The sequence below is a fragment of the Mobula birostris genome, chromosome 4 (genome assembly GCF_030028105.1).
Source record: "Mobula birostris isolate sMobBir1 chromosome 4, sMobBir1.hap1, whole genome shotgun sequence".
NCBI lineage: Eukaryota > Metazoa > Chordata > Chondrichthyes > Myliobatiformes > Myliobatidae > Mobula > Mobula birostris.
In genome coordinates this window covers 173904560-173931322 of record NC_092373.1, presented here as the reverse complement: position 1 = coordinate 173931322, position 26763 = coordinate 173904560, and the positions used below count along the sequence as shown (strand labels likewise).

Here is a 26763-nt window from a genome sequence, read left to right as displayed (position 1 = left end):
GATTAATGAATCATTCAGAAATCTAATGGCAGAGGGGTGAAGGCTGTTTCTGATTGTTGAGTGTGTGTCTTCAGGATCCTGTGCTGCCTCCTTGATGATAGTAACGAGGAGAAATACGTCTTGGACGGTGAGGGCCCTTGTGATGGGTGTCACTTCCTTGAGGCACCATTTCTTGAAGATTTCCTCAATGATGGGGAGTGTTGTGCCCATGATGGAGTGATTAATTCTCTTTGATCTCCAGTCCTTAACCCTTTTCTTCCTGCCCTCTTTCCCTTTTTTTTCCCTCTTTCTTTATCTGTATTATCAACCATCAGCTGTTATCCTCCAATTCCATCTCTCCACCTCCAGCAGTTGGTTGTCTGTTCACCAACCATCTCCTCACTTGGTTCTACTTATCACCTTCCTGCCTCTGACTCGAATTCAATTGAATTGACTTTATTTCTTTCATCCTTCACGTACCTGAGGAGTAAAAATCTTTACATTGCGTCTCCGTCTAAATGTGCAATCATTAAAGATTAAAGTCTGTCATGAGCCTTGTGGCCCATCAGGCCGGTGCTTATGCTGGTTTCTGTGGCGTGAAGCGAATGAGAGTACGAGACTCCCCCCGCCCCCCCCCCCCCCGGATAGAACGCCAATCTATCATGAGGTTAACCCCCAGCATTTTTGCCGGTACCCATTCTCAGCTGGGTAGACTGGAGCATTGTGTGGTTAAGTGCCTTGCTCAAGGACACATGCTGCCTTGGCTGAGGTTTAAACCCACAACCTTCAGTTCGCTAGTCCAACGCCCTAACCACTTGGCCACGTGCCACACGTGCAATCAGTAATTTATAATAATTTATAATTGACTTCTTATACTGGGCATCTCCTCTCTACAGTCTTTAGTCCTGATGCAGGGGTCTTGATCCGAAGCATTGACCATCCCCTGTCTCTACAGATCCACTAGTTTGTAACTTGCACAATCTCTGGCCTCTCAACCAATGGGAAGGGCCTCCAAATATACCCCATCCAGACTCTTCACCATTTAAGTATACGTCTATTAAATTTCCCTCAACCTTTCAATCCTTGTAGCTATAGTCCCTCAACCCATGAACCATTCTCATGAGCCTTATCTGGACTCTCTCTGATGCCCTCACTTCCTTCTCATATCAAGGTGACCAGAAATGAGTAATACTCTAGTTGAGGAAGGCCCACTGTTTTGTAAATGTTTAATCTGACATGGTGTGCTGATGTTATGTACTCTTCCTCTGCTGATAAAGCCCAGAGCCACATGTGTTCATTTACCTTCCAGCCTGCCCTGTCACTTTCAATGTTTCGTGCACACTTACCCCTTCATTTGCTCCCCATTTTGAATAGTATCTGTTGTTGCATTTTGCTGCTTCTTGTTTGGATCGTGATCCATTAAGTAACATTTCTCCGCAGTGAACTCCACCAGGCTGTTCATATCCATTTTGCTGCAGTCTAGGACTCTCCTCTTTGCACTGTGAAGTTTGATGCCATTGGCAAGTTTAGACATTTTGATATCACCACCAAACTTGGGTCAATCACACAGATCAATAAAAAAACACAGAATTTAAAGATTGGTTTTATTTGTCACGTTTACATTGAAACATACATTGAAATGCATCGTGTGTCAAGTCAGCGAGAAGATGGTGCTGGACAGCCACTCAAGCATCACCACGTTTCCGGTGCCAACAGAGCATTCCCACAACTCACTAATCCTAACCTACCAATGTGGGAAGAAACCGTAGCACCCGGAGGAAACCCACATGGTCATGGGGAGAACATTAATATTCCTTACAGACATCAGCGGGAATTGAACCTGGGTCTTGCTGGCACTGTAAAGCATTATGCTGACCACAATGATATCATGCTATTCACACAAAATGCTGAAGGAACTCAAATTCAGGCAGCATATATGGAAAAGAGTTCCTCCAGCATTTTTTTTGTGTGTTGCTTTGGATTTCCATCATCTTCAGATTTTCTCTTGCTTATCATGCTAGTCACCTTCCTCCAGTCTGAAATGCAACCATCTCATCTTTTAACTTTAGCTCCATGTCCTCGGTGCCCACTGCAGCTTTGCACTAGTTCCATCCTGCCCAGGCCCTTCTCTGAGGCCTGTGTGGGTCTAATTCCCTCCTGAGCTCCGCAATGGAGTCTGCCTCCACCCACAGCCCTTTCTTTGCCAGCATGCACAACTTTGCAGGTAGCCCTGTTATGTGGCACCCTGTCAATAGACAATGGACAGTAGGTGCAGGAGTAGGCCATTCAGCCCTTCAAGCCAGCACCCCCATTCACTGTGATCATGGCTGATCATCCACAATCAGTACCCTGTTCCTGCCTTCTCCCCATATCCCTTGACTCCGCTATCTTTAAGAGCTCTATCTAACTCTTTCTTGAAAGCATCCAGAGAATTGGCCTCCACTGCCTTCTGAGGCAGAGCATTCCACAGAACCACAACTCTCTGAGTGAAAAAGTTTTTCCTCAACTCCGTTCTAAATTGTCTACCCCTTATTCTTAAACTGTGGCCTCTGGTTCTGGACTCCCCCAACATCGGGAACATGTTTCCTGCCTCTAGCGTGTCCAATCCCCTAATAATCTATATGTTTCAATCAGATCCCCTCTCATCCTTCAGAACCCATCCATTACAATACCTTCGTAAATGTTTTCCCGCATCTCATCAAACTTGAATAAGTGCAAATCTAAATAGAAAATGCTGGAAGTACTCAGCAGGTCAGGTCACAATGGTGTCTGTAATTTGTCAGCACTTCTCCCAATCTAATGAACTGCAACAGTTCACAATGTGGTCTCTACATTGGAGAAATGAAACCAGATGCTGACACCCACATTCAATTCTTTTCCCAGTCCCTGACATTTCAATTTTCTACTCTGACCTATCGGTCTGTGACATCCTGCAATGTTACAGAGAGGCCTAATGCAAGCTTGAGGGACTGCACCTCGCCTCCTACCTGGACACGTCACAGCCTACTAGATTCAGTACTGAATTTGCCAACTTCAGTTGTCTTGCTTTCTATCAGTATGAGTCGTCCACCTGTGATATTGTCTCAGAATATTGTTTGTTTCTCTGGGAGTAGAAGACAGACCAGCCTGACATGCTGGGCACAACCTCATGCTCTGCATTTCACAATTCCAACATTTTTGTGTACTCTGATGTCTTCATTCCCTGATGGCTTCCCATTGATGAGATAGCCTGTTCACAGTTTATCCCCATTGTCACCTGGGCTTTTCCCTCTCAGAGACATCCCCTCTACCACCCTCCCTGCGGCTTAACAAGCTTATATTGTCTCCTTTCCAATTATGTCAAAGGGTCTTCAATCTGAAATATTAACTCTGTTTCTCCTCCCAAGGCTGTGGCCTGTCCTACTTTGTATCTCCAGCATTTTCTGTGTTTATCTTGGACTTCAGCATCTGCAGTTTTTAAAAATTTTGGATAAACACAATTTGCCCCAAATAGGTTGACCCTGTCTTGCTTTCATCAATCCATTTTCCTCCAAGTGATTATTAATCCTGGCCAGGATTAATGTTATGAACGTCTTCTCACACTGTGGTTAAACTAGCTAGCCTGTAGTTGATGAGTTTCTGTTTGAACATTCGTGCAATGTCCATCACTCTACAACCTTCCAGCACCATCTCCTGTAGTATTACCAGCACTCCGCCCATGATTTCTTCCCGTGTTTCCCCTCTGAGTCCTAGGATGCATCCCATCTGATCTGGTGACTTAACTAGTTTCACTGCATCCAATGTTTCTTCAACCTCCATGCTACAATATTGAACATATCCAATGCCTGAATGATCTCCTTGTTCACCATTACTTTGGAAGCACTATCTTTCTCGGTGAAGACAGATGCAAAGCTCTCATTAATTTCGTTAACAGTGCTATCAGCATCCATGGGCCAGCACCCAGTTTAGTTCTCAATAGGTCCTACTCCACCATGACTATTTATGCGTCCATAGAACACTTGTGAGTTTCCACCTATTTATCCTTTCTTGGCCTACCTGATTTTAATTTTCATTTCTCTCTAATTCTTTAGTAACCTTGTTTTTTTTGTTGGCATTCACAAACCCCACACTTGTGACACACAGCTTTGGCTTCCTCTGTATCCTCACCTGCACGTTTTTGTTATTGAGGAAGCTTTCTTTACTCAAAGACAGCCCACCATTCTGCTACAGATTTTCCTGTCAACTTCTGTTTCTAGTTCACTCAATTCTCATTCCATTGAAGTTGTCTCCTTCCAATTAGTTACTTTTATTTTAGGTTGCTCCTTGTCATTTTCTATTGCTAACCTAAACCTTATGTTATGATCACTGTCACCCAAATGCGCCCCTACCAAAATCCACTCATCCCACTTCATTCCCCAGAACCAAGTTGAGCAATGCCTCCCTCCTCAAACTGGAAGCCTGCTACTCCAGGAAATTTTCCTGGACACAGTTCTGAAACCCCCTGTCTTACCACTATGCTCCATTATAATTACCCTATAGTTTTTCACATATCTCTTTAATATGTCAGTATATTTTCTCCTCTATCAATCTCCCAGTCGGTGACCTGTATGATGCACCCAACTGTGTAACGTTCCTTCTACTGTTTCTTAGTCCTAACCAACTAGATTCAGTCATTTGATCTCTCAGTGCCATCTTCTCTCGACCACTGTAATATCCTCCTTTTTTTCCTTTCCTCGCCTTCCTGAGCACTTTACACCCAGTAGTACTTAATGCCCTATCCTGCCATTATTTAGCCAAGTTTCTGTTATCGTCACCATGTCATATGGCACACCGTGTGCCAAAAATTACAAGACTATGAACAACCAGAGCTAGCAAACCTAGGCACAGGAAATCTGCTGTTTTTTTGGGTTCCTGTGCTGATTGCCGCCTTCAGTGCAACATGACTCATTATTTTTATAAATTAACCATTGATGTTAATCTTGAGAAGGGTGAATGTCGTGGCACAACTTGTGTCAAATTTGACCCTTTAGAAGTCAGTCAACACAACAGTATTCATAAGAAAACTACAAAGAAGACAAAAAAAGTCTGGAGACACAAGAGTCTGCAGGTGCTGGAATCTGGAGCAGTAAACAATCTGCTGGAGGAACTCAGCAGGTCTGCAAACTTGGGGTATATATATCAAAAAAGTTATGGGGCCCCAAATTTTAGAGTGTTACCAAGGCCAACCAAAATGGGATGAAGAGAGTCCAGACAGATTGAGGGATGGGCATGATCTGGGGTGCTGATCTTAAATGGTTGGAGTTTGTCTGTTACGAAGATATCTTTTGAACATTTGGGTTCTCACCTTGAGCTCGTTATTTTGTGTTTGAACATCTGGGTGGGCTGTGATGAACTGTGTGATTGATTCAAATTTAATTTTTAAATCTTTGCATCAACTAGCATTTGGTGAAGAGTTTGCTTAAGACCACACTGCACCTTGAGGGAAGATCAGGGGACTAGCTGGGAAGATTTTTCAAAGTTGGCCTGAATGTTCTCACGTGCACGGCATGATTTCATATGAAAGTTGAAGCTGAAATGCCATGCTAACATTGACATGTTCTGCCCAACTTGCACAGCAAAAGATAGTAGGAGCAGGTGTAGGTTACTCGGTTCCTCGAGCTGCTTTATCATTCAGTATGATCTCAGCCATATTCCACTTCTGTGCCAATTCTCCATAGGTCTTGTAAGAATTTCTCCATCCCCTCATTAAACCCCATATCCACAAAACTCTAGGGTACAGAATTCTAGCGACTCTCCAACCTCTGCGTGAAGAAATTGGTAAATTGGTTTATATTGTTACATGTATGTATAAAGGCAGCAGTGAAAACATGACTTTGCATCGAATCCATGCAGATCATTTCTTGCGACAGTGTACTGAGGGAGTACATGTACTGAGGGAGTACATGGGATATCAGAAATAAAGATGCAGAATAAAGTGTTACAGTTAAAGTGAAAGTGCAGTATAGGTGGACAATAAGCTACAAGGTCAGAATGATGCAGATTGTGAGGTCAGGAGTCTATTTTATTGTACTATAGGACCATTCAGTAGCCTTATAATGGTAGGGTAGGAGCTGTCTTTAAGCCTGGTGGTACATACTTTAAAGCTTTTGAATCATATGCTCAATATACTTTAGATTTAAAGGGTCTTCCCCTTGTAGCTATGTCTCTGTGTTTGAGGATTTGCCACTGATGGAAATACCTTTACTTCCCCCTTAGGACTTTATATGTTTCAACAAAATCACCCTGGTTCTTCCAAACTCCAAGGAATACAGATCCAACAACTTCAAAGATAGTAAAATGTGTTGTCAAAATGCATATATGTTACCATATACTACCTTGAGATTCATTTTTTAGCTGTTTGAGATAGGACACCCTCATCTCAGGAATTAATCTTGTAAATCTCTGGACTGCCGCTGTGTTACTAAAGTTGTTCTTGAGCAAGTGGACTGAAATTGTGCGGAGCAGGTGGAGCTGCTGATGGTGGTTTATTGTCACATGTACTGAGGTAGAGTGAAAAGCTTTGTTCAGCGAGGCAGAAGTGCTTCAGGGTAGTACAAAGGGAAAAACAACTAGAAAACGCAGAATAGAGTGTTAGTTACACAGACAGTGAAGTGCAGGTAGGTAATGAGGTGTAAGGGCAACAACAAGATTGAGAAATTAAGAGCAAGTCTCCAGGGGGTCTGAAAATTGCCAGACCTGTAAACAGATTTACAAGTCTGGTAATTCTTAAAGTCAAATAATTTAAATTTAAAAGTAGACCAGTTACAATAGATGTAAGCTACCACTTTCAGGGGCACGAGGGCATGCAGCATTGGCAAAGGTCAACTCGAGACTAGAAATGTTGGACTTGGAGCAACAGTGACAACTCTGGAGGATTTCAGCACGTCAGAGAGCATCTTTGGCTAAGAATAGACCATTGATGTTTTTGGTCAAAAACCTTCATCTGCACTCCAATTGACTGACGTGTAACGGCAGTCAACCTAAATATTGCCTGTCCATTTCTCTCCTTGGATGCTGCCTGACCTGCTGAGTTTCTCTGCTGCCTTTTTTTGTTGCTTGGAAAGGATTCTTGCTATCTGGCTGACAAATCCTATACAGAATGCTATGACCTGTTCCTTCAGTGAATGCAGCTGATTAGATTAGTGAAATAGACAAGTGAAATATGGAAGACTGAAGGAAGGAGAATGCGGGGAAACACTCTGCACATTGGCTGGCATCTACAGTGGCATGCAAAAGTTTGGGCACCCCGGTCAAAATTTCTGTTACTGTGAATAGTTAAGTGAGTAAAAGATGAACTGGTTTCCAAAAGGCATAACGTTAAAGATGACACGTCTTTAATATGTTAAGCAAGAAAACTTTTATTTCCATCTTTTACAGTTTCAAAATAACAAAAAAGGAAAAGGGCCTGAAGCAAAAGTTTGGGCACCCTGCATGGTAGTACATAATAACACCCCCTTTGGCAAACATCACAGCTTGTAAATGCTTTTTGTAGCCAGCTAAGAGTCTTTCAATTCTTGTTTGGGGGATTTTTGCCCATTCTTCCTTGCAAAAAGCTTCTAGTTCTGCGAGATTCTTCGGCCATCTTGCATGCACTGCTCTTTTGAGGTCTATCCACAGATTTTCGAGGACGTTTAGATCGGGGTCTGTGAGGGCCATGGCAAAACCTTCAGCTTGCACTTCTTGAGGTAGTCCACTGTGGATTTTGAGGTGTGTTTAGGTTCATTATCCTGTTGTAGAAGCCATCCTCTTTACATCTCCGGCTTTTTTTTACAGATGGTGTGATGTTTACTTCCAGAATTTGCTGGTATTTAATTGAATTCATTCTTCCCTCTACCAGTAAATGTTCCCCGTGCCACTGGCTGCAACACAAGTCCAAAGCATGATTGATCCACCCCCGTGCTTAACAGTTGGAGAGGGGTTCTTCATGCAATTCTGCACCTTTTTTTCTCCAAACATACCTTTGCTCATTGTGGCCAAAAAGTTCTATTCAAAAGGTTCAAAGGAACATCTAAACAAGCCTGATGCGTTTTGGAAACAAGTCCTGTGAACTGATGAAGTTAAAATAGAACTTTTTGGCCGCAATGAGCAAAGTTATGTTTGGAGAAAAAAGGGTGTTCTTTTCATGAAATTCTGCACCTCTCCAACTGTTAAGCACGGGGGTGAATCGATCATGCTTTGGGCTTGTGTTGCAGCCAGTGGCACGGGGAAGAATGAATTCGATTAAATACCAGCAAATTCTGGAAGCAAACATCGCACTGTCTGTTTTTTCTTAATAAAAAAAAAAAGGCCAGAGATGAAAAGAGGATGGCTTCTACAACAGGCTAATGAACCTAAATGCACCTCAAAATCCACAATGGATAGACCTGAAAAGAGCAGTGCATGCAAGACGGCCCAAGAATCTCACAGAACTAGAAGCTTTTTGCAAGGAAGAATGGGTGAAAGTCCCCCAAACAAGAATTGAAAGACTCAGCTGGCTACAAAAAGCGTTTACAAGCTGTGATACTTGCCAAAGGGGGTGTTGACCATGTCATGCAGTACTGACCATGCAGGGTGCCCAAACTTTTGCTTCGGGCCTTTTTCCTTTTTTGTTATTTTGAAACTGCAAAAGATGGAAATAATTTTTAAAAAAAAAAAAATAATCTTGCTTAAAATATTATAGAAATGTGTCATCTTTAACTTTGTGCCTCTTGGAAATCAGTTCATCTTTTACTCGCTTAGCTATTCAGAAATTTTGAGTGGGGTGCCCAAACTTTTGCATGCCACTGTATAGAGAGAGGGGCAGAGCTAAGTTACAGGCGATGATGTTCCAGCTGTGTTTCTTTGTTAATGAAACACAGCTGACCTGAATCATTAGCTCTGAGCTTATAACTGAAGATGGTAAATTGTGCTCCACTTGGCAAGTCAGCCATTTGTGGGGCAGGAGAAGGCCATTCACCCCATCCTGCCTGTGCCAGCCAGGAGTGAAAGTGCCAGCTGCTGGGGTTCCCACTTTCCCCATCTGCACCTGCCTCTGTCTAAGTACCACACTGCCTTGAGACAGTAGTCAGCGTAATCAAAGGCCCTAGCCACCTTTCCATTGGACAAAAGATAGAAGGGTATGAGAACATGTACCACCAGACTCCAGGACAGCTGCTGTCCCACTGGTACAAGAAGATACAATAATGATGATGTTATTCTACATTCTGTCAATATTCTCCTTTTCCACTACCTCAATGTACTTGCACTCAGTTGTCACTTTATGAGGTACCTCCTCTACCTCATGAAGTGACCACTGAGTGTATGCTCATGGTCTTCTGCTGCTGTAACCCATCCACTTCACGGTTCGACATGTTGTGCATTCAGAGACACTCTTCAGCACACCACTGTTGTAACGCGTGCTTATTTGAGTTACTGTCACCTCGTCAGCCTGAACCAGTCTAGCCATTCTCCTCTGTTCTCCTCTGACCTCTCTCATTAACAAGGTGTTTTCACCCACAGAACTGGATGTTTTAACGTTTCTCACACCATTCACTGTAAACTCTAGAGACTGTGTGTTAAAATCCCAGGAGATCAGCAGTTTCTGAGATACTCAAACCACCCCATCTGGCACCAACAGTCATTGCACAATCAGTGGCTTAGATCACATTTCTTCCCTATTCTGGTGTTTGGTCCGAACAACAATTGAAACTGGTGACCCTGTTCTTGTGCATTGAGTTGCTGCCACATGATTGGCTTGTGAGATAGTTTCATTAACAGGCTGGTGTACCTAATAAAGTGGCCACTGTGTGTGTGTGTGTGTGTGTGTGTGTGTGTGTGTGTGTGTATTGGCTTGTCTGCATGGCATACAGACAAAGCTTTGTCACTGTATCTCAGTACATGTGACAATAGTAAGCCTGTTACCAATGAGTCGTCCAGTTCTCCACCACCAACAGCCGGCAAGCTCATGGTGCCTGTTTTACTTTGCAGGAGATGGTTTACCTTGGGCATTGAACTGAAGTGAGTAAGGCTGACACAATAAAATGATGGAATTTTGGTCTGACCAAAATATCAATGCAATCACATCTCCATTACCCTCCCATGAATCTTCATTCTTCACATTGGTGAATCAAGTGTTCTCTGTCACATCTTGCATGTTTCATCCCTCCAGCAATGATTTGTCTTCCTTCGTGATTCAACAGAATCCGATTTAATGTCATTGGCATATGTCAAGAAATTTGTTGTTTTGTCCCAGCAGTACATTGCAATACATAATTCGAAAAGCAAAAAAAAATAGTGAGGTAGTGTTCATGGGTTCACAGCCCATCCAGAAATCTGATGGCGAGGGGGAAGAAGCTGTTCCTCAAACATTGAGTGTGTGTCTTTAGGTTCCTGTGTTTTCTCCTTGATGGTAACAATGAGGAGGTGATGTCCTGGGTGATTTGGGTGGGGGTTATTTAATGATCGATGCCACCTTTTTGAGGTATGGACTTTTGAAGGTGTTCTTGATGATGGATAGGTTAGTGACAATGATGGAGCTGGCTGAGTTTACAGCTTCCGAGTTTTTATCCGATCCTGTGCAGTAGCCCCTCCGTACCAGATAGTGGTGCCATCATGGTACATCTGTAGAAACTTGCGATAATCTTTGGTGACATACCAGGTCTTCTCAAGGTCCTAATGAAATATAGCAGCTGCAACGTGCACACAATGCTGGAGGAACTCAGCAGGTCAAGCAGCATCTGTGCAGAAGAGACAGTTCATGCCGAGACCCAGTACTTTTCCATAGATGCTGAGTTCCTGTAGGTAGGTGGTGGGGGGATGTGTTTTTGTGTGTGGGTCTGTGTGTGGGTCTTGCATTTCCAGCATCTGCATATTTTTCTCCTGTTTGAAATATAGCCGCTGTTGTGCCTTCTTTGTAATTGCATCAGTAAGTCCAAATATTTCGTCCCAGTTTTTGTCTTCCAGCTTTCACCTGGGATGTTTTCATTCCTTTCTAAAACAGACATTGTACAGAGAAAGTTGTCACTGGTAACTTACTTTGTATGTGAAGAACGGCGAAAGGTTGCTTCGGGAGAGGGAGTGGCTCTGCTCTCTGACCACGTGAGGCCCAGCTCATTGTGTCCCTCCCTGACCTTCCAAACAACCCTTGTACTGCAGAAATTGTCACAGATAACCTTGAGGTGACTTACTTTGTATCTGAAGGCATGGCTCAGGGTTGCTTCAGGAGTGGGAGTGGCAGTGCTCCCTGGCCTCTGAGTCCCATGGGAGGCCTCTCTCCGGCCTCTCCCAGCCCACTGCGCTACGACTGCATTGGCTGCCCGACCCCGTCACATCACGGCACGTCAAACTCAATCTGCTTTAAGTGGGCCAGTCTGGCTGGGATTAACTTGCTTATACCTTGCAAGGCAGCGGTCCTTTGAAGGGCAGGATCTTCAATGTTGTGGGTTGCAGCTGACGGGGAATGATGAGCCAAGGTTCACATGTTGCCGGCTCCTGAAGCTAGAATTAGTACAAACAGCACACCTCAGGAAAAATGCGACCAATCTTTCTTTCTCTTCTATTACTACAGGATGGAAGATGAGGCGGTGTTGGATAGAGGAGCCTCCTTCATTAAACATGTCTGCGATGCGGAGGAAGTAGAGGGTATGTGGAGCAAATTCCCTTTTTTTTTAATGATGTTTGTTGGTTGTGGTTCAGCAGGGCGAGCAGTGGGATGTGCCTTTGACACTGGAGATTTTCGGGTTCAGGGAACTGGTCTCAGCTCAGGGCTGGCATGCCACAGTTTTGGATGAAATGTTGTGCCAGGGCTCCATCTGCTGTCTCAGGGAGAATGGACGAGATCCCAGGTCAAAGTTGTGGAGTAGGAGAGAAGAGCCATCTTCAATGCCCCGAGCAATATCGCTGTCACCACATGCAAATGGTCTGCTCTTTGATCTGATTGTTAATTCCGAGATGTAGCCACACTGTTACTGGTCAGAGTACAACACTTAGAAGGCACTGAAAAGTTTTGGAAGAGGTGAAAATTGCTAGAAAAACACATTACTTTCTCTGAATGGAGGTACAAAGTTTCATTGGGGGGAGAGACTGGGAAACACTTGGCTATGGTTCTTGGATGTTGTTTCACTTCCCCTTCAACACTTTTACATTTAAATTCATTTGTTTCCTATATTAATCACATGTACATGGGAATATAAAGTGAAACACTTCCTCTGTATTAGCAGCCAATGCTTGAGGCAGCCTGATGCCTTCATAACCTGCCCACAATGTTCAGCAAAAACACAGGCCGTTCCGAAATCTGTGTCACACTTAGTCAACATGAGATATCTGTTGACACAGAGCTGCTCATACTGGGGATAGGTTTCAGGAGCAAGCTTTAAAATCTGTCTTAGAGGAGGTGATAAGGATGGGAATTCCAGAGTCTGGGGCCTTGACAGTGGAAGGAACTGCTGCCAAAATGGATTGGTGTGTGTGTGTGTGTGTGTGTGTGTGTGGATTTTGCGGGGTGGTGGGGAATTCAGCTACAGGAAGATGGACACTGAGGCTATAAGGGGAAGAGCATATTCCCTGGAGTGGGACAGCAAAAGGGAGGTACAGGGGCCAGAGGGAGGGAGGGATGTCGGGGCTGAGGGTGATGCAAATAGTGGGGGGTGTAAGGGCCAGAGGAGGTTTCCAGAGATGGGGAAGTCTGTAGGGGCTGGAGGGAGTTGTACAGAGGGAGGAGTATAGAGCCCTGGGTGGGTTACAGACATAGGGAAGGTTGAAGGGGCCAGGGCAGGTTAGAGACAAGGAATGTGAATTCCATAAGGATTTTAAGATTAAGATGAGAATTTTACTTTGAGTGGTAATGAGCCTGTGAGGGGCCGAGTCACAAGCTCCAGGTGATGAGCAGTTTTCCATGTTCTCATTAATTAATTGAAAATCTTTATTTCTGAAGCCCCCAATCACTTCCAGGTTCTGACATTATTTGGCCCTGTCCTCCCTTTCTTTGGAGAATTACTATCTGTTTGGCTTTTAGAGAAGTATTTTCAGTGTTCTACCTTTATAGTGAATGCTTTAACCCCCTGTGCATCACTGTGTGAGCTGTAGAGAAATGGGGGTCAGTTAGTCTTTCTGGCAGTAATTACCTTTTCATCCAGCTGCCACACCTTGCCCCTCTCTGACTCTCCCCAACACCCCTTCTCTCCATTCCTCTTTGCCTGTGTGTTCACCCACCACCTTAAACCGCTGTACAACCCAACCACTCACTGCCCACATTCCCACCCACTCTCGGAGGAAGGCAGTTTCACCTGAATTCCTGATGCTGCCATCTATTCATGAGTGCTAGTTCTGGCTGTTTCTCAGAAATGGGAACTCCTCTGCCTCCATACAATCAAACCCTGCCATACAGTTAAGAGTTCCCTTTTCTAGTAAAAACTGCTTCATCCGGTTCCTGCCTTTCCTCTCCATTCACCTGTTGGTTTTGTACTTTGGCTGTATTCCCTTTTGTAATGTGGTCACTGAGCTCTGTCTAATGTAACAAAGGTTTTTACCACCTCATCATCTTTGCTATTCATTTCTATTTCTCTGCTATTTAAAACAAGACCAATTGGTATTTCTGTGGGACCTTTCACAAGTTCAGGGCATGCTGAGGTTTTTCAGCCAATAACACAGAAAACCTACAGCACAACACAGGCCCTTCGGCCCACAAGGCTGTACCTTAGAAATTACCTAGGCTTGCCCATTAAAGTCAAAGTCTGTCCCGAGCCTTGTTGCCCATCAGGCCGGTGCTTATGCCGGTTTCTGTGACGTGAAGCGACTGAGTACGAGACTCCCCCCACCCGGATAGGATGCCAGTCTATCGTGAGGTTAACCCCCAGCATTTGCCGGTACCCATTTTCAGCTGGGTGGACTGGAGCAGTGTGTGGTTAAATGCCTTGCTCAAAGACACAACACGCTGCCTTGGCCGAGACTCGAACCCACGACCTTCAGATCATGGGCCCAACACCCTAACCACTTGGCCACGTGCCACACAGGCTTGCCCATAGGCCTCTATTTTTCTGAGCTCCATGTACATGTCCAAGAGTGTCTTAAAAGACCCCATCGTATCCGCCTCCACCACTGTCACTGGCAGCCTATTCCATGCACTCACCGCTCTCTGCGTTTTTTAAAAAAAAAACAACTGACTCCTGTACCTACTTCTAAGCACCTTAAAACTGTGTCCTCTTGTGCTAGTCATTTCAGCCCTGGGAAAAAGCCTCTGACTATCCACACGATCAATGCCTCTCATCATTTTATACACCTCTATCAGGTCACCTCTCATCCTCTGTCGCTCCAAGGAAAAAAGGCTGAGTTCACTCAACCTATTTTCATAAGGCATGTTTCCCAATGCAGGCAACATCCTTGTAAATCTCCTCTGTATCCTTTCGATGGTTTCCACATCCTTCCTGTAGTGAGGCGACCAGAACTGAGCACAGTACTCCAGGTGGGGTCTGACCAGGGTCCTATATAGCTGCAACATCACCTCTCAGCTCCTAAACTCAGTCCCACGATTGATGAAGGCCAATGCTCCGTATGCCTTCTTAACCACAGAGTCAACCTGCGCAGCAGCTTTGAGTGTCCTATGGACTCGGACCCCAAGATCCCTCTGATCCTCCACACTGCTAAGAGTCTTACCATTAATACTATATTCTGCCATCATATTTGACCTACCAACATGAACCACCTCACACTTGGCTAGGTTGAACTCCATCTGCCACTTCTCAGCCCAGTTTTGCATCCTATCAATGTCCCTTTGTAACCTCTGACGGTCCTCCACACTATCCACACCACCTCTAACCTTTGTGTCATCAGCAAATTTACAAACCCATCCATCCACTTCTCCCTCCACATTAGTGTTTTGTAAAATCAACTTTTTAAAAAAGGTCAAGCACCAAATATAATAGCAAAACCAGTTATAAGAATTATCAAAAATGTTGGACACTTTGAAACGATGTTGCTGATTTAACATTAAGGTGGCAGTAGCAATTTATATTTTTAAAAAACTGGCAGCTTCAAAAACAATGTTTGTTGGGCGCAGGTTAGTGTAGTGTTCCATTTCTATTATGGATTTATGGAGTACGCCCACAAGAAAACGAAACTCGTATGGTGACATATATGCACCTTAGGTAATACATTTACTTTGAATTCAAAGCAGTAGATAAACTCTTTTCACCAGAAGAGTCAATCAACACAGGGTACAGATTGAAAATGACTGGAAAAAATCCAGTTGAAGTTCTTTTTCTAAATTGCTTGTTGCAGTAATTTGGAATGTGTTGCCTGAACTGAGATTTAATGAAATCCAACAATAGATGTTAAAGATGAGTTGAACAAATACTTGTTTTACAAAAGCATGTTAACACGTTTTGGTGCCTTGGCACCCTCTAAACAACAACCAGAAGCACAAATCAAAATGATTACTTTACACATGTTGTTCACTGATATAACTGAATTTTCAGATTTAAAGCAGTAGGCATTAAAGAACATCATGAAGCCAGATGTGTCCTTATTGTTTCATTTGAAGAAACCACTCACAAACAAGCTTGCGTAAAAAGAGAAGGCCTGGCAGATGTTCCATTGAGCGGACTGACCGGGCTTAGTCCACTGAGGATTTCTCAGTGATATTTGGCCTCCAATCTAGTGAAGTGGATCATACTTGAAGAGTCTCCTACGCCATAGTAACCCTCTGAGGCAGTCCCGTGGGGCACAGTAGCTCACTTCCGCTGTTGCTGTGCGGTTGCACAGCTGTGTGATTAAATTCTTTTGGGAAGGTGGGTGGAGTTTGATGAGATGGATGAGTGAGATGGCCAAATTATTGCACACTCTTCTGCTCTGTGTGTGTGTGTGTGTGTGTGTGTGTGTGTGTGTGTGTGTGTGTGTGTGTGTGTGTGTGTGTGCGCTCCCCACATGTTCCTGACAGGGAGAACATTCCTAAATCCAGCAGTCAGTTTCAGCACAGCAAGCTCTGATCTCATGGGAGAGGACAAATCGAGGGGAGATCGGACTGTGGCCGTTCATCAGATTGAACTTTGTGTCATCTGTGGAGGGCAATGGATGGTCAACATTTTGGTTTGAGACCTTTCATCTGGATCTGTACTGGTGGGCAGTTTTAGGGCAGGGTGGTAGCGTAGTGGTTAGCACAACGCTTTACGGAACAGGTGACCCAGGTTCAATTCCCACTACTGCCTGTAAGGAGTTTGTACATTTTCCCTGTGACCGTGCTTTATTATTAAAGTACACAACATATACAACCCTGAGATTCATTTTCTTGTGGGCATACTCAATAAATCTATAGAATAATAACCATAACAGAAGCAATGAAAGACCTCACCAACTGGACATTCAACCAGTGTGCAAAAGACAACGGACTGTGCAAGTACAAAGAGAAAGAAGTAATAATGATAATAGTAATAATAAATAAGCAATAAATGTTGAGAATATGAGACGAAGCATCCTTGAAAGTGAGTCCATAGGTTATGGGTGCATTTCCACGATTGGGCAAGTGAAGCTGAGCGAAGTTATCCCCTCTGGTTTAAGATCCTGATGATTAAGAGGTAGTAACTCTACCTGATCCTGATGGTGTCAGTCCTGAGACTCCTGTACCACCTTCCTGATGTCAGCAGTGAGAAGAGAGCATGTTCTAGATGGTAAGCAGATAAACTAATTTTTACTGAGGTTGACTTAAGGATAATTATTGACTGGGAGGCAAACTAGTTCTGGGGTGTTTTTTTCTTCGTCTGCCAAAGTGTAACCCTTCACATTTCTCAACGTTAGACTCCATCTGCCATCTGTCAGCCCACTCCACCAGGCTGTCTCTTTCCCCTTGGAGCTGTATTGAACTGCGGGGAGAATAATAATGGATGTCATGTTGTTCTTGTGGAGATGCAGCACTGAAACAGGGCCTTCCAGCCCAGCGAACCTGTGCCGCCCAATAATCCCATCTGATCAATTAACCTACTAACCCCTATGTCTTTTGGAATGTGGGAGGAAATCAGAGCACGCTGAGGAAACCCACATGGTCACCGGGAGAATGTGCGAACTCCTCGCTGACAGGAATTCAGCCTGGATCGCTGGTGCTGTAAAGAGTTGTGCTAACTACTATGCTACCATGCTAGCCGAATGTAATATCTGCAGATTTGGAAACTGGGCCTAAGCCATTAATACTTAATTATATTTAACTTAATTATATAAGACATTGGCAAGGCTGCACTTGGAGTATTGTGTATATTTTTCATTTGCCCTATTATAGGAAAGATGTTATGAAATTAGGAAGTGCAGAAAAGATTTACCAGGGTCATAGACAGGAGAAAATCTGCAGATGCTGGAAACCCAAGCAAGATGCACAAAATTCTGGAGGAACTCAGCAGGCCAGGCAGCATCTGTGGAAAAAAAAAAGTAAACAGTCGACATTCTGGGCAATGTCCTGATGAAGGGTCTCGGCCCGAAACATCGACTGTTTACTCTTTTTCCATAGATGCTGCCTAGCCTGCTGAGTTCCTCCAGCATTTTGTGTGTGTGTTGCTTGGATTTACTTGGATGTTGCCTGGAATTAGGGGACTGGAGTACAAAGAGGATGCAGAAACAAGAATTTTATTCCCTGGTATGCAGGAGTCTGAGGCTGACCTGATAGAGGTATATAAGAGATCACAGGGGACAGGAGGGTGAAAGCACATAGTTGTTTTCCCAGGGAAGGGGTGTTAAAAGCAAGAGGGCATATGTTTAAGATGAGAGAAAAGAGATTTAAAAGGAATAACAGGGAAGCTTCTTCACACAAAGGGTGATGTGTATTTGGAATGAGCTGTCCGAAATGGTGCTTGGGGAGGGCACATTAGCACCATTTAAAAGACATCTACAGCACTGGGCTGGGGTGCCTTAGGCTTTGGCACGATACAGTATTTGTCACTGTGGAGCGGAAAGCAAGTTTGTAAATCTGGAGGGAAGATGTTGGGAGTGGCGAGGATGGAGAGCCGCGAGTGTGGTGTGGGACAGGGGTGCCAGGTTGGGAGATGGGGTGGTTGCAGACATGCCCTACTTTGAGACTCTAGGCAATATCATTTCATTCCAAACAGCTGGTTTACTGATCATTGCAAACTGTCTCTCTGGTGCTACTCGTTCCCTCCCTGTTCCCCTTTTCCCAACCATGATTCCCCTCTCCCTGCCCCCTCCCACTCTCAGTCCACAATGGAGACCCATATCCAAACCAGGCTTATCATCACTGACGTGTCATGAAATTTTGTTTCTTTGCAGCGGTGGTACAGTGCAATACGTACTATTATGTCAGTACTGTGCAACGGTCTTGGGCATAGCAAGGGTGCCCAAGACTGTTGCAGAACATATGGAGAGGAGAGGTTTAGAGGCTGTAGGTCAAATGTGAGTAGTTGGGCTTAGCTTGCTGGGGATAATAGTCAGCATGAATCAGATAATAATAATAATAGCTTTATATAGCACCTTTCATACATTAACTTGCAGGCTCAAAGTGATTGCAAAGTGATCATAAAGATATGAGACAAGACTAAAAATCATAAGTAAAGACAAACGTTATATAAATCAACATCAACAGTTATGAAGTAATCCTATAAATAGGCCTAATTTTGAAAAAAATAGATTTTTAGAAGTATTTTGAAACCTAGCCGGGCATATCTCAGTCAGTAGAGTATTCCAGGTGTATAAGAGCAAAAGGCCGAATCACCAGTTCTCATTTGCCTGGCTCTTGGAACACAAAGCAAGCCAGTATTCACAGATCTATGATTATGATGAGGAATGTAAGGGAATGGACCCTCCAAAATATATGGAGCAGCCAGATTATTCAGAGCCTTGTATACAATTAAGAGTATTTAAAAATTGACCCTGAAGGACATAGGGAGCCATTGTAACGATAACAAAACCAGTGGAATGTGCTCAGGTTTTCTTTGATTTTCAGATGAGCCAAAGGGTCTGTTTCCAGGCTCTGTGACTCTATGATTTGATTAATCAATTCAATAGATCTTGTACTAATCTCGGAGTTTGCAGAGTACACTTCCTTTTTATCTGTTACTGTTTCCTGTATAACAATTGCATTGCCCTCATTCTCCCTGTCCATTACTTCACTATAGATTGTCTTTCACAGTTCCCTTATTCATCAAGCAACTGCTAATTCTGCCCCTGATTACTGTTTCTAGAACTGTTCCCAACACTGAGGTTTATTTCCTGCACCCCTTCTGAAAGTTTGTACGATGTTTGCAATCCATATTTGCAGTCTGCCTGTTGTTATGCACCTTCTCCCGATCTGTAGATTTTTGACCAGGGTATCATCGGTGATTTACCAGCTTCCATCATTCAGATTCCCACTGGCCCCACTTTGTACAGGCAGTCGATCCACCTTGAGCCCACCCAGACTCCCACCATCACCTCCTGATTTTACAGAGGAAGTGCAGCGCAGGCCGGCAATAAGGTGCAAGGCCATGATGAGGTCGAGAGTCCATCTTGTATGATAAGGTGCACTTTTGACCTCACAGTCTCCCTTATCAGTACGCATGCGCCGGTCGTGCATGCAGCCTGTTACAGTCGCTCCGTCTAGTTTTCTTAACCAATTTCCCTCGGGATCAATAAAGTATGACTGTGACTACGACTAAGTTATGGCTCTCGGACAGTACCTATCTACTGACATTGCATTTTCTCTGTGACTGTAATATTATACTCTGCATTCAGTTATTGCTTTTCCCTTGTACTATTTCACTGTGCTGATGTGATCTGTACGGATGGCGTGCAAAACAAGGTTTCTCACTGCACCTCAGTACACTTGGAACATTGTGTTCAATTCTGGTCCTTCTACATTCTAGGAAGGACGTGGAGGCTTTGGACTGGGTGCAGAGGAGCTTTACCAGAATGCTGTCTGGTTTGCAGGAAATGTGCTATGAGGAGAGGCTGAACAAGCTGTGGCAGTTTCCTCTGAGTACCAGCGGTTGAGGGGAGTTTTGATAGTTTATAAAAGTGAGGGAGATGGAAATGTAGAATTGAGGTTCTGGTTAGATCAGCCTTGATCTTAAATGGTGGGGCAACACTTTAGGCTTCACTGTCTGTCTGGGATTTCACAAACCAGCATCAGGAGAGCCATTTGAGTAGTGACAAACTAGCGAGATTCAGAGTGGAAGCAACAAGTCCCGGAAACCCTCAGCAGGCCACTGTCGGCTGTGGAGTGAGGCGTGCCAAGTTATGATCTCTGTGCATTAGAGTTGTAACAGACTTTGAGGACGTGCAGACTGAGGAAGGGTTGGGAGGAGAAGAGTATGTAATAGATCAAGGAAGCATAACTAAGAAATGGGGCAGCATAGTGGTGCAACCAGTAAAGTCACTGTCTTGTAGCACCAAGAGACCCAAGTTTGTTCCTGACCTTGGGTGTTGTCTGTGTGGAGTTTGCACATGATCTGAGTTTCATCTAGGTGCTCCAATTTCCCTGGAGCAAGATGTGTGTTTGGCACATTAACTGGCTGCTGTAAATTTCCCCTCGCGTGAAGAGGAGCGAATGGCAATATGGAGGGGAGTAAATAAAATAGGATTAATGTAGGAGGGTAGTCAGCATGGATTTGATGGGCTGAAGGGCAATTTCTTTTGCTGCTTCTCGGTGAAGCTGTGATTCTAAGTGATAGCACATGGAAATGGTGTGAAGAAAGATGCAAGAAAAATGTTTGTGAACCTTTTGTAATTACCTGGTTTTCTGCATTAATTACTCATAAAACGTGGTCTAATGTTCATCCAAGTCACAATAATAGACAAACACAATCTGCCTAAGCTAATAGCATACAAACAATTGTACTTCTCATCAGTACAGGGTATTCCATTTTAAACAATCAGTCTAGATTCAAAAAAGTATGTGAACTTCTAGGGTAATATCTTCTATAAAAGCTATTTGGAGTCGGGTATTGCAATCTATGAGATTGGAGGTGTGGTTTATAGAGGTGCCCTATAAAGAAGACACGTAAATTCAGGTTACTGACAGAGCCTGCTTTTCTCAAGAAAGATCTCTTTACGTGCGCCCATGCCTCAATCAAAACAACTTTCAGAGGACCTTAGAATTGTAGAGATGCATGAATATGGAAAAGGCTACGAAGGCATTTCTAAAGACTGGAGTGTTCGTCAGTCCACAGTGAGAGAAATTGTCTACAAATGGAGGCAACTCAGTGCTGTTGCTACTCTCCCTAGGAGTAGGCATCCTGCAAAGATCACATCCAGAGCACAATGTGCAATTCTGAAGATGGTGATAACGAACCCAAGGGTAACAGCAAAAGACCTGCAGAAATCTCTGTTCATGTGTAAAGGTATAAGAAAAACACAACAAGAATGGTGGTCATGGAAGGACACCATGGAGAAAGCAACTGCTCTCTGAAGATAAATAAATAAATTGCTGCACATCTCACATTTGCAAAAGACTACCTGGATGTTCCACGACACTTCTGGGACAATGTTCTGTGGACAGGTGAGACAAAAGTTGAACAGGAGAAAGGGCATTACACAGCAACATCAAAACCTCATCCCAACTGTGAAGCATGGTGGAAGGTATATCATGGTTTGGGGTTGCTCTGCTGCCTCAGGGCCTGGACAGCTTACAATCATTGAGGTAACAATGAATTCAAAATTGTATCAAGACATTTTGCAAGGGTAGTGCTCCAACACCTGAAGCTTAATAGAAATTGGATAATGCAACAAGGCAATGGTCTGAAACATAAGAGTAAATCAATACCAGAATGGTTAAAAAGAAGATGATTTTTGTTTCAGAATGGCCATGTTAGAGGCCAGACCTTCACCCATTTGAGATGCTGTGGCATGATCTGAAGGGGGTCTGCTCATAAACAGGAGGAATTCTGCAGATGCTGGAAATTCAAACAACTTTGATGAGGGGTCTGTTCATGCAAGGTATCCTAGAAATATTGATGAACTGAACTAGTTTTGTATGGAGGAATGGTCTAAATTTCCTCCTCGTCATTGTGCAAGTCTGATTAGCAACTACAGGAAGGTTATTACTGCTAAAGGAAGTTCTACCAGTTATTAAATACAAGGGTTCACGTACTTTTTCCAGCCTGGACTGTGAATGATTAAACAATGTGTTCAATAAAGACATGAAAAGTACAATTGTTTGTGTGTTATTAGTTTAGACCGATTGCGTTTGTCTATCATTATGACTTGGATGAAGATCAGACTACATTTTAGAGAGTAACTAATGCAGAAAACCAAGTAATTGCAAAGGGTTCACAAAGTTTTTCTTACAACTATATAGAGAAAAAAAAAAGTCTCTGTGGGAATGATGCAGTGGTAGTGAGGAGTCAGGTTGGCACATCTAGTTTAAAAAAAATGTTGTATCCATGGACAGAGATAAGAGGAGTGCCCATGGTATGAACTTCCCATCAAAGGTATAGCCCATGGTGGGAGGGTATTCTTCCCTCCAGTTTGCCCTCAGTGAATCCAGAGTAGCCATGCTTATTCCTAGGGGCAATTCACAGCATATTTAAGCAACACACACAAAGTGCTGGAAGGTCTCAGCATTAATGGAAAAGAGAACAGCTGACATTCCAGGCCGAGACCCCTCATCAGGTCTGGAGAAAAAAAGATGAGTCCTCAGCCTGCAGATTTTCTCTTGCTTATCACAGCATATCCAATTGATCCACCAGCTTGCATACCTTTGGGGGTGTGGGAGGAAACCACAACATCAGGGAAAACTCCTGAGATCACCAGGAGAAGGTGCAAACAAGGGGAGAACAGGGAGGGACGGACCTTGGGGGTGAAGTGGTGTGCTGCCAAGTTAAGGACTTGCTCCTCAAGTCTAGTTGCACTGCGAGCAGTGGCAGAGTGCAAGGTTATCCAAGATGGTGTGAACGTATTCACTAGTTATTTACATATGAAGGCAATTGAGAAAATGGGCAGGAAGGTAGTAATGAGATATTGAACCTATATTTCATTAACGCCTTTCTCACGGAAGGGAAGGGCTGAATGTCCCTCTTGCTGTCTGAAGGATCTCCAGGTGATTGATCTGACCATCTTCTGCTCTGGGATTGAGCTCATGACCTGTGACCAAAGTTCAAAGTAACATTTATTATTAGAGTACAAACATGTCACCACATACAACCCTGAGGTTCTGTTTCCTGTGGGCATACTCAGCAAATCTATCGAACAGTAACAGTAGACAGGATCAATAAGCATCAAACTGTGCAAATGCAGATACAAGTAAATAGCAACAAATAGCGAGAGCATGAAAGAACAAGATGACGAGGCCTTAGACGGAGTTCGTTGGTTGTGGGAATACCAGAAATACAGGGAGTGTAGTTATCCTCTCTTGTTCAAGAGCCTGATGGCTGAGGGGTAGTAACTGTTCTTGGATCTGGTGGTGCGAGTCTTGAGGCTCTAGTCCCTTCTACCTGATGGCAGCAGCAAGAAAAGAGCATGGCCTGGGTGGTGAGGACCAAGGTATGAGAGATGCTGATCATAGTGATAGGGAATTTCCTTCCATCCACTGTCGTGTCTGTCCATTAAAAGGGACATGTTTCTTTATCAGCCACACATTTTAGCATCAGTAATGGTGTACAGAAGCCTGAAGTCCCATACCACCAAGATCAAGAACAGCTACTTCCCTTCGACTGTTTGGTTCTTGAATCAACCTGTTCAACCATAATCACTACAACTTAGCAGCACTATGTACGCGACGCATAAAAATGAGCTGCTTTTATGCTATTAGGTTTCCTCTTTATAAATATTGAATATAATTTGTATTTAATTTGTGTTTTCTCTTGTGAATGCTGCTTATTTGATGTTATTGCTGTATTACTACTGCAAATAGGTTTTTCATTGTACCTATATACATACGGACTTGTGCAGATGACAAAAAACTGGACTTCGATTTTGAACGAATTCAGGCACATAGCTTATGCCCTTAAATAATCAGTTGAGTTTATTGTCTTGTGTGAAGGTACAATGAGGTACAGGTACAACAAAAATCTTGCAGCAGCATCACAGGCAAGTAGGTACAGACAACACACAATGTGAATGAATCATAAATTGTACAAGAGTTGTATGAAGAAAGACTGTCAAAACAAGAGATTAGTGCAAAAACAGAACACGAATAGGGACGAGTCCATGAGCGTGCAGGAGGTAGACTACCGTATTCCATTGCTGAGTCAGTGTCAGAGTTGTGCAGGTTGCTTCAAGACCTTGAAAGTTGTAGGAAAGCTGCTGTTCCTGGAGTTTTACTTAAATTATCCACTTAATCTCCTGCCTTCCCAAAGGCTTTCTCCCTGGAAGAGCACAAGTTGGCAGTGTGATGGGATGCTCACCAGTGCTCTGGGTGAGTGCAGCTCCAACACTTGAGGTGTTCACCCCATCTGGGACGGCCCCTCGGTCCCTCTTCGGGAGGTAAGCTTTTCCCTCAGCCACTTCTCCCTCCCCACACCCCAGACACCATCATCCGAACACCCGCTACGTTACAAATGATAATGGATTAAACTCATTCCTATCCCTGGATTAGCCTGTCAGTTGCCATGACAATACACAATATTTTTAGTACTGTCTGGGATTGTTTATGTCTCAGGGACTATTTAGCTTGGGGTGGGGGGTGGTTATGACTTGAATAATGTGGGGTGGTGGAATCCTGGTCTATCCTTTGTGATCATCGTATTGCACAGAAGGACATTCTATCCATACAGGGCGAAAAGAGCCATTCTGGCTTCTCCTGCTTCCCCACTCCAGGTCCATGGTTCTGGAGTAATCCTCTTTAAATGTGTGAGCCAGGAAGCAAACTTGATTCGCACCCTACCTGCTATTCGAAGCGCTCCTTCCCTCCACCACCAATACACTCTTGTCTGAAGCATCTTCTGCAAAATTTCCCAGGATACTTCAATCCTGTGATCTTCAAGGGCAAGAAAAAACTGGACAGTGGATGCAGAAATCATTGGCATCTCCAACTTTCCCTTGGGATCAAATGTTATCCTGGTACAGAAGTAATTATTTCTTCACTGTTGCTGGAATTCCCAGACCTCACTGAAAGGCAGCAGCAGTCCAAGAGCAACAATTAGCTGGAGTAACTCAGTGATTTGAGCAGCATCTGTGGGGAGGGGGAGAAATTGTTCATATTTTGTCTTGAAACCTTGCAGAGTTCAGACCATAAACAATGACGAATCTTTTTCTCCCCCCACGGATGTCTGCTGAGTTGCTCCAGATTCCAGCGTCTCCAGCAGTTCAACACGACTACTCACTAGTACATTCTGGCCAGTAGATACACACTTTATCAGGGATGCTCACACCCCATGAGTAGCTCACAGACATTTTCCAATGAGTAATTTAATTTTTGTGGTGCAAGAGCAGTGGATTTTCTGGATTTGGGTTCACAGAATTGTAGAATAATGATGGTATAAGAGGAGGCCTTCAGCCCGTTCAGTTTATACTGGCTCCTGCAAGTGTAGACCAGAGCTCTCCCCTTTGACCTCTCCCATACAGCTACAATTCCTTTTCCTTTCAGAGGCTGATCCATCTCCCTTTGAACCCTACTCTACAATTCCCCATACTCTCTCTCTGACTACATATTCCAGATGCCAACCCTCTCTGTGCTTAAAGCAAAATCCTTTTGTCACTTTTGGTTCAGAAGATGTCTGGCAGACGAACCAAAAGTGACAAGTAGATATTGCTACAACCATTCCACAAACTCTGTGAAGGGACCTTGAGACGTAACTTCTTTACACAGAGCGTAGTGAGTGCCTGGTATAAGCCAGAAGAAATGTCCGAAGCAGGTACAATTACAACATTTAAGCAGATTTATATAGGTACATTGAGGAGAAGGGCTTAGAGGGTTCTAGGCTGAACTGGGACTAGCAGGGAGCATGCTGTAGTCAGAATTGACCGGTTGGGCCAAAAGGCCAGTTTCTGTGCTGTACTACTGTATGAATAACTTCAGCTTGTCCAGCCTATCCATCCAGCTAAGTCTCTCATTCCTGGAATTATTTTGGTAGCCACATCTGCACCCTGTCCAAAGCCCAACTGGACACAGTAATCAGCTCTATCTGACCCAGTAGTTTATAAAGGTCCAAGGTGACGGCTGTGGGTAGTTTTGTTCTGAATAGAGGCAACACACATACTTGGATAGTGTGAATTGGAAGGATTTTTCCCTTGACAGAATTGTCAGTGATTAGTAGGGGTGGGGGGGAGATATCCAGTCAGCAAGTGATTCCCCTCCCCACCCACCAGAGGGTGGTGGGGTCTGCAAGGATCCCACTACCTGCAAGGATGGAGGAGGTAGAAACAGCTGACTTCTTCATGAAAACCTGCCTCCCCTCCATGGGTTCTGTCTGTATTTCCCCCTGTCCTATGTTAAGGTCCCCTCCCACCACGGTCATTCTATCTTCTTCCCCCTTCCATCAGACAGAAGATAGAAAAGTGTGAGAGCATACTCCACCAGGCTCAAGAACAGCTTCTACCCGGCTGTTATAGGACTAATGAACCATTGTCTAGTATGACAAGATGGACTCTTGACCTCACAATCTACCTCGTTATGACTTTGCACTTATTGTCTGACTGCATGCATTTTCTTTGTAACTGCAACACTTTGTATTCTGATATTTTACCTTGTATGACCTCAAAGTCGTACTGTTACTATAAATGGATCTGCATGTACAATATGCAAGTTTTTCACAGTATGTCCAATAATAATAAAGCAATCTACCGGTTTAAATGATTTATTGTTTAAAAAGTGCTTGAAGAGCCATGAACCCAGAGCTGAGAAGGGAGATTGTCTGGACTGGCTGTTTTTGGGCTTGTATGGACAATGTGGGCTGAACGGCCTCC

General features: G+C 43.8%; 1 protein-coding gene across 5 annotated transcripts in view; it reads left to right on the top strand.

Annotated features, from left to right (window-relative positions):
* LOC140196760 (electrogenic sodium bicarbonate cotransporter 1-like) overlaps positions 1–26763 on the top strand; it is a 220145-nt gene that overhangs the window by 12264 nt on the left and 181118 nt on the right. For all 5 annotated transcript variants that reach the window (XM_072256490.1, XM_072256492.1, XM_072256489.1 and 2 more), the window contains one exon: positions 11522–11595. In XM_072256490.1, the coding sequence (XP_072112591.1) occupies positions 11523–11595 (73 nt within the window). In that variant the 5' untranslated portion in view covers position 11522. The remainder of the gene's footprint in view (positions 1–11521; positions 11596–26763) is intronic.